The sequence below is a fragment of the Equus quagga genome, unplaced genomic scaffold (assembly GCF_021613505.1).
Source record: "Equus quagga isolate Etosha38 unplaced genomic scaffold, UCLA_HA_Equagga_1.0 146_RagTag, whole genome shotgun sequence".
NCBI lineage: Eukaryota > Metazoa > Chordata > Mammalia > Perissodactyla > Equidae > Equus > Equus quagga.
Window position 1 is genome coordinate 3,516,956 of NW_025796728.1, and position 12,518 is coordinate 3,529,473.

The 12,518-nt window shown below is 34.9% G+C and overlaps 1 protein-coding gene across 4 annotated transcripts in view; it reads left to right on the top strand.

Annotated features, from left to right (window-relative positions):
- Positions 1-11,913, top strand: part of LOC124232997 (NF-X1-type zinc finger protein NFXL1) — a 55,898-nt gene extending 43,985 nt beyond the window's left edge. For all 4 annotated transcript variants that reach the window (XM_046649993.1, XM_046649994.1, XM_046649995.1 and 1 more), the window contains exons 20-23: positions 4,883-4,987; positions 7,997-8,083; positions 8,906-8,959; positions 11,020-11,913. In XM_046649993.1, the coding sequence (XP_046505949.1) occupies positions 4,883-4,987; positions 7,997-8,083; positions 8,906-8,959; positions 11,020-11,193 (420 nt within the window). In that variant the 3' untranslated portion in view covers positions 11,194-11,913. The remainder of the gene's footprint in view (positions 1-4,882; positions 4,988-7,996; positions 8,084-8,905; positions 8,960-11,019) is intronic.
- The last annotated feature ends 605 nt before the right edge of the window (positions 11,914-12,518 follow it).

Genomic DNA, 12,518 nt, shown 5'->3' on the forward strand with positions numbered 1-12,518 from the left:
AGTTTTATTTTTAATCTGACACAGTAACTTGGCATGATATTATAGTTAGAAATAAGGTAATTTAATTGTCTTAAGGATAATTTGCAATTCAGCATTGCCTTGGCTGTGATTCACTTGTGATGCTGTTATGACATTTGGTGGGACTAGATGAATGGGCACTGTTTATTTAAAAATTTGTCTATGCTCATGATTTAGGATTCTAGGCCATTCTGGAGCTCCTGGTATTGCTAGAGTCTTCTTGGGCTTTCTTGAAAAATATATCTGTAGGCTGGGAACAATCCAAATGCTTATTATAGTTTGGAGTAACCTAGGAATGGACAGGTGAATTTCATTGTGTCCAGTAGCACTCATCCTAGTTTATGGCCTCTTGATATTGGTAAGGCTACAGCAGTGTTCTCAAACGTCAGTGCACATCAGAGTCACTTCAAGGGCTTGTTAAAACATTGATGAGCCCCACCCTAGAGTTTCTGATTTTGTGGGCCTGGAATGGGGCCCAAGAATTTGCGTTTCTAATAAGCTCTTATGTAACAGTGACACTGTTAGTCTGGGACCACACTTTGAGAACCACTAGGCTGCAGAATCAAGAACTGTGTCAGCCAAGACCTATGTTCCTTTAAGCTGCTGTAGATATCTTGTGCTCAGAATTAAAGTGTGGGATTCTGTTACGTTCTGATGTACTGATAAATTTGTGTTTACTTTCTCCTCCCCTCTCCATGCTGTAGATTTCTTGTGGGCAGGGACTGTGTGGGCAGGTGTCATGTTTATCTTTGTATGCAGTTGCTGGTTCCCTGGTTGTACATATTAGGCAGTGGGTAATGTTTATGGAATGTGAATGAGAGTGAACTGTGGGAATGGCACAGGCACATCCTTCCAGCTTCACTGCTTCTCTAATATACACTCCGTGTGTCTTCTGGGCTGTTTAATTAGGTTTGGAGTTAACTAAAAGAAAATATAAAGATACCATTAAGAACTCCAACTTGAAACTGTTGCCCACATACACATTTCTACTTTTAAATTTTTTTCTGAATTTGGTTTTATCATTCCTATGCAAACTTTTCTACTTTTTACTTGGGCAAATTATTTAACCTCTCTGTAACTCAAATTGTTCATATGTAAAATGGAGGCAATAATAATAGCCAGTTCAGAGTGTTGTCTGAGTCTTAAATGAGTTAGTAAGGTGTAAAGGTCTTAGAATATGGTAAGTGCTATATATGTGTAGCCCTGGTGATGATGGTATGGTTATTTATCCACAAACAGTGTTGTTTTGTAAGCTTTCTTTAATTATTTTTAAAGAGAGCTTTTTTTAATCATTGAAATTAAAATGGAGCATTTTGAACTAGACAGTATTGGTTATTGGTAAGCCATTTGATAGGACTTACTGAAGTGCCAGCAGAATGATGTTAGGGGTGAGTAGGGTTCAAGAAAACCATCACACTTTGAGTACAATGGGGAGGGCATCTCATCTTCAAAGTGAGTATCAGGGTCAGACGTTTTAGAAAAACCTCTATTTTTTGCTGTGAAATCTATAATGAAGATTCAGTCACTATATATTAGGCATTCTGATCAGTTTTCTTTGTGACTATTTTTCAGCTTTTAAAGAATATAACCTGGCTTTTGAGATGACACGTACTTGTACATCTAACAGGGAAATTGTCAAATGATTTGATTTTTTAAAACAATGAAATATCACATACTGAAAAGAACGTAACGCATATATGTACAGTTTAACAAGTAGCTAAACAGTGAACACCCTTTAACTCCTCCCAGCTCAAAAAGTACAGCATTATTCCATTTCTCAAGTCTACTAGAGTCCCCGTCTGACTACATTTCCCTCCCTTTATCCTGTATGTTACCACCATCTGCCATTTTTAGTAATTATTTCCTTGATTTTATTCTAGTTTTTACTACCTGTATGTATATCCGGAAACAGTCTTGATGGTTTGCCTCATTTTATATTGAGTTCAAAAGTTTGAACCTCTGTGACTTGCTTAGTTTGCTCTCTATTATGTTTGTCATTTCTATTGCATGTGGCTGTCATTTATTCCATCGTATACTAGTGTTTGTTTGTTTTACTGTGGGTAGTAAATTGTTTGTTTCAAGTTGTTTATTTCCAATTTGAGTTGTTATCAAAAATACTGCTATGGACATTCTTATTTGTGCATCCTGGTATGTGGGTACACAGATTTCTCCAGGCATATCGTAGAGCAATTGCTTAGTCATAGGGAATGTATAATTTCAACTTTCATAAATAATGTCATATTGATTTCCAAAATGGTTGTACCAATTTGTAATCAGTAAATTTTCAGTTTACCATCAATATTTTAAAGTTCCTGTTGTTTCACATCCTTGCCAGCACTTGGTATTGTCAAAATTTTTTATTTTTGCCAATCTTATGGCATCTCGTGATTTTTAATTTACGTTTTCCTGATTACTAGTGAGTTTGAATACCTTTTCAGAATTAACAATGTTACTTTTGCTTTGGGGACATCTGTTGCATGCCGCACAGTATACTTCTGGATGAATTTGTTATTCTACTTTCAAGTTACAGAAATCAGTTTTGGCTAATTTATCGCAAAAAAAAGGTATATTTGGAGGATGTCAGGGGACAGTTCACAGAATCTGAAGGAAATGCCGTACAGCCAACCTTTTGGCAGGGCGAGATCTGGGCAGCTCCCAGGGGCTTGGCACCAGGAGCTCACGGGGCTCGGGAGTGAGATGATTTTGTTCAAACCACCACCTCTTTCAAGTTTTCAGATTATCAGGAGAGGAAATCTGATTGGCCTACCTGGGTCCAGGGCCTCCCTTGGCACAGGCAGCAACAGACAGGGCGCTGGAACAGGTAGCATAGCCGTGGCCGTGGCCCCTGAGGGAGTTGTGGTGAGCCAGGCAGCCTTCCCAGTGTATGTCTTCTACAACTTCTGCCAGCACTGTATGTGAAAGGCAAAGAGATTCATGGAATGATAGTTAGATGCGGTGACAGGATCCAATGAAGTCTTTAGAGAAAGGACATACGTGTTGAAGGCAGAAGACCCAGCCAGAGAAAAGAGAGATTTTTAAGCTGTTGGTGAAATTGTGAAGCGTGAGCATGAGGTCTTTTAGGAGGCAGAAAGATAAAACATCTACACTAATGTTTTTTGACTTTTCATCAACTCTCAACACATTGAAGAGAGAGAACACTGATTAGTAAGAAGCCACACTATAACCAGGCTTCTTTGTAATTTCAAAAAGGTCTTCCTTTATTGATTCTGATATGCTTCCCTGTTCACTTTCCCCTTTAGAATCATTGATTTAAAGCTAGAGTAGAGTGGTTAGTTACTTTTAGAGAAATGACTGCTGTCATTGCCTCACAGATTAAGGAAAGAACAAGAGGCAATAGAGACATATTTTGAGGGGAAGAGAAGATGGGTGGTGAGCTAATTCCAAATGCCTGCCTTCTCTATGAAGTCAGGCTAGAGGCACCGGCAGGAATGAAGGTGAGAGTGAAGTTAAGTAATAATAAAGCCTTGAAACAACCACTGTGAGGCAAGTATTTGATAACGAATAAATGTTGAGCTTGTTAAGCAGTGTTCCAGGCCTAGCATTAGCTGTAGGGAAAAACAGAACCGAAATGGTCCAGGAATGCCTAATGTGAAACTCATTCTAGCAGCACTCCGCCCTGTGAGAGCATTAGTGAAAACGCACAGTGGGAGTGATCCAAACTTAGTCTGGCGTGAATGTCTCAGCCAAAAATTAAAGAGCAAGGAACTCAGTTGCACACCAGAGAGAGATTAAAGACAATGGAAAAGGATTCTGAATTTTTTAAATTGAGTGGAGTTAATACTTTGAAGGATCATTCTGGTGAGTCATAAAGATCAGAATTTGGAGAATTCAAATGTTTATTGAGGTGTATACTATTTGTAAGTTATCTTTGTTAGTGATTATGAGAGAGACAAAGAAATATAAGACGTTTGCCCTCAACTAAGTTATAATTACTTTTATTATAATGCCTAACTATACTGAGCACATTTAATCCTTACAAGAGCTTTATAAAGTACTATTACTCTTCCCAGTTCTACATGTGAAGCACAGAAAAGTGAGGTGACTTGCCTAAGGTCCCACAGTTAGTAAACAGGGAATCTGTGATTCAGGCAATCTAACTTTGGAATTTGACCACTAACCAATGGTGTCTTATTTACATTCCGGTTGGAGAGACAGAAATATATGAAGTACCTAAAAAGAATTTTTTGAATTCAAAGCAGTGCAAGCAATGTCACAACAATTTAGAAATAGATTTTTACATAATTATCATTATTTATTCAAATGTAGGCAAACTCATATCATGCTTGTATGGTGATTTAAGCCCTCTCTCAAAGTTTGGGTAAGATTTGAATAGAAAGGAGAGAATGTTTCCTCTGAAAGCTTGATAAGAAGATAGTAGATAATTAAAGACAGGGAGCACATACACATCATGGCAATTACTGAGTTGGGTTGGCCAGCTATAGTGGCAAAAATAAATGTTTCCGAGTTTCCGTTATTGCTCTAGATATCATTTCCAGCACATTGGGAAGGGAAGAACATGAGTGTGCCTTCTTGAAATGCTTTCAGGCACAGAGCACTTAAATGCCTCCATTCCATTGGCCAGAACTTCGTCACATGGCTATAATGAGCTATAAGACTGATGTAAGATGTACTCTTGGAGTAGAATCGGAGAGAATATTTAAAATTTCTGTATAATTAAGGTAATTTATATCTAAAAGAAAAAAGTTGAAAAATTAGCCAATTATCCAGTATTGAGTGACCCTATTGTGATGGACTCCTTCTTAACATAGTTGTTGGGGGGAGGGGGAGGTAGAGTATGACTAAAATATAAATATATAATTGCTTTATTCTGGCTTTATTTTAGCTTCCTTGTGGTCACAGATGCAAAGAGATGTGCCATCCTGGTGAATGTCCCTTTAATTGCAACCAGAAGGTAAAGCTTAGATGTCCTTGTAAAAGAATAAAAAAGGTAAATATTTTAAGTTATTAAAAATACTTTTCTATGTAAATTTTTGTTTGTTTTTTTGGTGTTTTGGTAGTTCTTTGGCTTTATTTTTTGCCTTTTAATTTTAGGGTCTTATTTCCTAGAATGTTTTTATCCCATCCGAGAATCTTTTTAGCCCATCTATTTCTGTAAATGCTTATTTTAAAAATCAACTTTGGCAGTTTAGTTTTCAGCAATTTGATGGTAAAAGGTTATTTTGTGTTGGAACCAAGTTCAGTGCCCTTTTTTGGGCAGAATCAATTCCCTCTAGATTCTTGCACAAGGAACACAATGTGAGTAATAAAATGAGTTTCATGGTTTAAGAAATAGTCTGGAATTAACCTTTGTTGCTCTCACAAAATTGTGTTTTGCCATCAGTATTATGTTTTGAAAATGTTGCCTTAAAAAAACCTCACATGCACAGCCTTATAAAATTATAAAATAACATTCAAACTTGGAGAGAACTCATTTTAAGATAAGATAGTGGTAATGGAGAAATAAAAGGACAAAAGCTAAAGACTGGAAAGCTTGAGGAAACAAACTACCTCCCATTCAGTAAAACTTAGGGAGGAAGAGTCGCGAGTTCTCAGATGCCCGTGGCTGAGAGGTCTCTTTCCACTCTTCGCCTTGCTCTCCCTGTTGACACTGTTGACTCCTGAAGTTTGCTGCTTTCTTGACCTCTGATTTTCCCTATCTCAGAGTTGTAACTCCTTTTTTCTTCATGTTCTTATGGTTATTTCCTAAAGCTAGTCTCCTTTTCTGCTCTTTAAATTCATTCTTTTCTTTATCCATTCACCAAATAATTTATTGAGAATCTTTTGCTTTTATTGAGGATCTTTGCATTTATTTCACAGCTCCTCCTATTGTTTCCTAGGGCAGATAAGTCCTGAATTTAAATTTCTAGGCTTGACCTCTTCTGGCATTGAATCCTTAAGTTTTAGATGTTTAAATTGGACCACCTTTACATGAAAATCAATTCTTAGTCAAGCCACTTTCAGTCTGAATGTCTCAGATTTTCTCTCAAATCTCATGTTATTAGCCAAGCACAATTTATCACTCATTAGAACTTGGCAACAACTCATTCTTGGATTTTGACAACAGCTTTGTAACAGATTTCCTTGCCTCTAATCATAATCTTTCACTGTATCTGAGTCCTTCACTGGTTCTTCATTCATGGGAAAACAATATGCTTTTTCTAAGAAATAATGTATGTATATGTAGACCCAGTGTACATGCTTGTTCGCTTTCATCCTTTAGCAGTCACCTCTGTGAATCTGTTACTTAAGTGTCCTGCCGTATGTTATACTCCCTTTTAATTTGTGGCAGTATAAACATTCCTTCTTCTGTGCAAAATACAATGTTTTTTTTCCTTTACCACTCTGCTTACTAGACTCCTGGTAATACTCAGTGTAAGCATTTCCCTGTTTGGGAAGGTCTTCCTTCCCCTGAATCCCTTGGGTAGACTTAGGTACTCCTTCCTCTTGGCTTTCTTTGTCTTAGGCTTATGACTAAGAGCTTTGTGATTCTAGGGACGTCGGTAACCTTGTTTCCTCATCTATGGAATAGAGTTCATACGTAGATTTATTGAAAGGAATAAAAGAGGTAATGCTTCTATAGCATTCAGCACAATGACTGCTATGTTCAATAGTAGCTGCTAACTATTATTATTAGTTTAGCACTTACCATATTATTATACACTTTTCCTTGTTGTGTCCCCTGTTTCTAACACAGTGCTTGGCATGTAATAAGCACTCTATAAGTACCTTTTGAATGAGAAAAGATTCCTTCTTCCAGGCTGATAGACTTAATGTCTACAAACACACAGTATTTATTTTTGTCTCTAATATGTGTTCATGTTATTTTTCCTTTTTCTGGACTATCCTTGGAGGACAAGACTGTATTTATCACCAACCTCAGCCAAAAATGAAGACTAAAGGGGAGGAAAAATCCCTTTAAGTAATAAAATTTCATGCTATAAAGGGCTTTCAGTAAAGTACAGTACATATGCACTTTACTCACAGGATTTGATGATCTCCTTTCTTAACTCTGGTAGATTTGAACTGAAAAACTAGAGTCTGAGAGTGTGGTAAGAAAGGGGAAATTGATAGAAATAGCTACATTTAGAGCAAGAGTGACATCTGTCAGCAAGAAATAGGGAATGAATAAAAGGTTGATCAGAGATCTACAAAAGGAAAGTCTAAGACTGTTTAAAATAAGGACCACTTACTATAGCGTAGTACACAAATTGATCATAATATTGGTGTCACATCGTCAAGAAAAGGGTAGATTGGTTTTTTATTTTATTAGGAGGCAGTGAAATGCAAATATAAACTGTGGAACAATTTTCATGTAAACTTTTTAAAAATTTACTAGTTGAGAGAAAAATTTGTAGCTCTCCAGAAAACTGTCTAGAATTGCACTGTCTAATTTGGTGGCCACTAGCCACATGTAGCTATTTAAGTTTGAATTTTAATAAATCAATATTAAATAATATTGAGCATTCATTTCCTCGATTATCACTAGCCACATTTTTAGGGCTAAGTAGCCACATGTGGTTCGTGCTAATCTATTGGGTAGTGCAGACTGAGAACATTTCCATGATCTCAGAAAGCTGTGTTGGATGTTGCTGCTCTCGACCATTTTATTCCCTGGAAGTTTTAGAAGAATAACAAGAAACAAAAGAAAAGTAAAGAATAAAAATAAGATTGAAGCCAAGTTGATAGTGGTACTTAGTAAATAATTGTTAAATGGATAATTTTAATTTTATGGTATTTGCTTTTTTGCAGTTAGGAGAAAATAAAGTAATAATCACTCTTTGACCCAAGACATTTAATGCTTATAACCATATCATCATTAAATATTAATGAACATGACTGTTAAATAATGTGCATAACCTAAGCTGTTAGAGAAATTTTGCTTTTTTATGGCATATAGTTAGGACTTTGAGGGAAAAAACTTTTAAAATGTGAAATTTAAAAAAAATTTTATTTGTAGGAATTGCAGTGCAACAAAGTGCGTGAAAATCAGATTTCAATAGAATGTGACACAACATGCAAGGAAATGAAGCGGAAAGCATCTGAGGTAATGTCAGGTTAAATATTTTTAACGTGCTAATGGCCTTTCCCTGTTTATTTTGTGCATTTCTTTATGTGCTTATTACAAACAAATCAAAATCTCATCTTCTTTGCTTTTGAAATAAAAGCCTGGTTTTATAGGCCTGTTTTGAATCCTCAGATGTGCTTTTTATTGTCTAGTGTGTACTAAATTTTTCCGTGTGCTGTACCAGTTAGTTATGTGCTATGGGACATAGTCATTCGTCTCAATGTTAGGGTGAGCCTCCTGAAAATTAGCTTAAAATAATACAAAATAAAGTTTTGGGATTCTTTGCTGTTTGATTTACCTCTGGTGTCACTGTTTCCCACCGTCAACCTAATCAATGAATAAACTCTTGATTTTGTTTGCAACTAAGGATTTCCTTTCAGATAGGGCATTTGAGGCAAATGGTCAATTTCAACCTGTAGACAAAGAGTGGTATTTAACCATTAATTATAAATTCTGAGTATGGCAGCTCAAGAGAAAAAAGTCTAGTTTTAAAAGCATTTCAGTTTACAATGATGTAACTCTTTGAATCGTGACCTAATATGTGTTTTAGTTATGAAGCTGAAATGTTTATGTAAGTATGACTCCACCTCCCTCAACCCCTAATCTGTTAGTGCCTTGGGAATACTTTTCAGTATAACATTTGCATTTTTTAAAGTAACTTCCAATATAAAGCCCCCAAAGTTGTTATGGGTTGGTGGAGTCTCAGTGGGAAGAGTTAGTGTAGAGTTATATAGAATGTTAAAATTCTACGTAAGATTTGATGATTACAATGTTAGTTTACTTGCAAATGTCTGCAAACAGATAAAAGAAGCGGAAGCCAAAGCTGCTCTTGAAGAGGAAAAACGAAGACAACAGGTAACTGAACAAAATACCCAGATTTACGTCTCTTGGCATCGCAGTTAGTTTTTATGCAAACACAAGGTATATTCCGAGTACAGACTAGGAGCTAATCATCTCTATTCTGGACAGAAAATAGTTTAGTTCCTACAGAACAAAAACTAGCCATTCGCTTACTTCAATCCAGTTATACTAAACCTCTGAAGAAGCATGAGACCACATATAGTCCCAGATATCTTGTATATTCCCAATTTACTTCCTTGCCAATTCCATCCGTTCTCCAGCCATGAGAGTTTTCTCTCTTCCTTTGGTTGAGGGGTGAGGGTTGGGATATGCTGGTCTCCATTTTAAGGCATTTCCTGGAGCCCGTGTCTTCACTCATTTAAAGTTATGTGAGTTCTAGTTTACTGAGTTATAGATTATCTGTAAAAAATAAGTGCTGTTTACTAACCAGTACATTTGTTTTAGTAATACATTCCCCTATTTCCCTATTAGATTCTTAAATGCAGGATTCTTATCTTGTCTTTGTTGTTACCTAGATAACAAGTACATTCCTGATACTTCTTGTTTGCTCAAATACTGCATTGATCATATACTCCAAAGAGTGGCTTAACTTTCTGACAAGGACATGTAATTATTTGTCAGTTTGCATTTTGAGATGCTTTATACTTATCACGTAGGGTATGTCATATGCTAAACTTCTGCCTTTATGAATGAGAACGTTGAAACTTGCATGACTTGAGGGAAAACATTAGAAACAATTCATGTAGTAAATAAAGGTGGCCAGAATGACCTTTGATATTTTATGGGATATAAAGTTGATTTGCTTAATATTCTGGTTTCTCTTCAGATCGCATAAATCTTTCGCCTTTTTTAATATCCCAAAATAACTTGTCAGAACTAATACAGTAAAACGTGGGTTGTCTGAAATCCTGGGAGATTAAATTATTAAGAATAGTTTGTAATGTCCCTCCCCTTTTTATAAACCATCATGGATGGAGATCTTAAATATATTCCCTATTTATTGCCCTTTTAAACAGAGTATGTAGAACATAATTTAAGCTATACCTGATGACTGTGGGCCGTCATTAAAGCATCAGTTATTTTACTGTGTCAGTAGTTCTCAAGTTTGGCTGCTTTTAATATATTTTGACCTTTTTTCTATATATCAGCAACCACTTGACAGTATTCTGACATTTTGGTTTATTGAAAAATGCCGCTTTGTATTAAATTAAGGATATGATTAGGTCATCTTCAAATGTGGTTTATGGGCAAAGTAATGAGTATTTTAACTGAAGTTTGTATTTCCTTTTGTTAAACATTTACAGAATTTTGCATGGATATTACATATATATTTTAGTTAATAACACATTTTAGTTAATAGTGCAATGTAGTATATCATGTGACATTATCATATATTAAAGTTTAATAAGTTCTAACAGTAGAATAAAAATTTACATTTTATAGTGTCATTGTTATCCTTTTTTAGAACCATCTTTTTAGAATTCTGCTTTCTAAAATACTCATTCTGATTTAAAGCATGAAGCATTTTTCCCCTGAAGAATAAATGTATTTGATAAAGAGAAGGATCAGTTTCTGGTGGCTTTTTTCTCTTGACATTACTTGACTTTCTTCCATACAAGCTGCCAATGTTTATTACCAGCATTGTAAAAAAACTAGAATTACAAGTATCTTTATTCTCACTCAGCATCTCTTAGCACTTGCTAGAAGTTGTATATTGTAGAGCCCCAGTAGATTAACGGTGTTGAAGTATAAAACTGATGTCTTTATTTTAGGGCACCCTGATTTAATCAAACGTTTCTATATCTAGTGTCAAAGTCAGGCCTATGGTCTGAAATACTTTTATTACTCCCCAGTTCCCTTTCTTACCTAAACTCTGAATTTGTTGAATATAATCAATAGTGGAGAGAAGCTTTTTAAAAAAAAATCAAGTCAATATGTTTATTATGTTCCATTACTATTAAGACATTTCCCAAATTGTTTATTTTCATCTAAGTGGAAAATTTCAAATCAGTGTATGTATTGAATTTAATAAAAATGATATTGTTTTGATTTAGGCCGAACTGGAGGCTTTTGAAAACAGACTAAAGGGTCGTCGGAAGAAGAACAGAAAAAGAGATGAAGTGGCAGTTGAGCTAACGCTGTGGCAAAAATACAGATACTGTCTCCTTCCATTGTGTGCAGTTGTGGTTCTAGTGTTTGCATGGTACATAGCCTATGATGTGGATTAAAACATTTTGATGTGTTAATATACCTCAGACTGGATTTCAATAAGTTGTTAAATTTGGAATATTAGAGAGTGTATATAGTAGAACATGCTATAGATTCACATTCATCTCTGTATTCTCTTCCAGCTCTTGTTAGAAGGGCAGAGTGTTAAGCTTTATCTTCGTTAGCATACTAGAAGTGGCAGGATAACATTGTTTGATAGTAAAAGCATGACTGAAATTGTAAAGTATTTCAATAGGCAGAGCTCGTGGCAGGGTAACATGTTATTGTTTGCTGTGCTTCCTTCTATTAACATAGTTGTTTCATTTACTATTTCAAACCCACATTTTTTTTTTTTTTTTTTGCAAAATTAAGATGAAACTGAGCCATATGTGCAGTAAGAGGAATATTTCACAATGTTTTGGTTACTTATTAAAAGGTACTTTTCTTGATTATGTAACTTTCTACTTTTTAAAAAAAAAGGATTCTCTAAAAGACCTCTTAAATTGTAGCATGAAGCTATATAATTAGATTCCAGAAATCAGTTTATTAGTGATGAATTTTTATCAGTTATTGATATAAATTTTTATGTAGTATATTCCTCCAAAATACTCTTTTCAGAAAATGTCAGGCTAGATTCCTCATATGTGGCTATTTCTTGTGTAAGAAGCTCTTAACTGAAGTTGGCATGTTTTGTAAAACTTATGTGTCTTTTCAAAGTAATAATAAAAGAAAAACTAATATTTATGAGCACTATGTGCTGAGCACAGGGCTTATGAGCTTTATGTACTTTATTCTCATTTCTTGTTACCATGATCGTCCTATCAGTAGATTTCAGCTGAAAATAATCAGTTATTATGAAAACAAGCTGATAAATATCAGTAAGCCAAATCTGTTTGAATTGTAAGTCATTTTAAATGGTTTTGCTATTTAATTTTTGTATGATTAATGTTTTCATTAAAATTTTTCATACCGAATTTGTAATCTAGAATATTTACTATTATCTAAAATATTCAGGAGCCTATAATTTTAGGATAGGCATTCATATCAACGTTTAAAACTCCAAAACTTGATGCAAAACATAGTAATTGATCTAAAAAGTGGTAGAAGTATGTTTTAAACAGAAGTACAAAGAAATGTTTTTAAATTTTGCTAAATTTAACTCATCTTTTTAATGTCATGCTCATTAACCAAGTATTAGCTGGTGTCTGAAATTAAAGGGCAGTCATTCCTTTCCTTATGAACTTTGTGTTTTGATTTTAGATTTTTTTTTTTTAACCTTTCCCAATGATAGAGTTACTGTGTTGATGCTTTTCAGAAGCTCTAAATTAGAGCTGCTCCAGTCAAG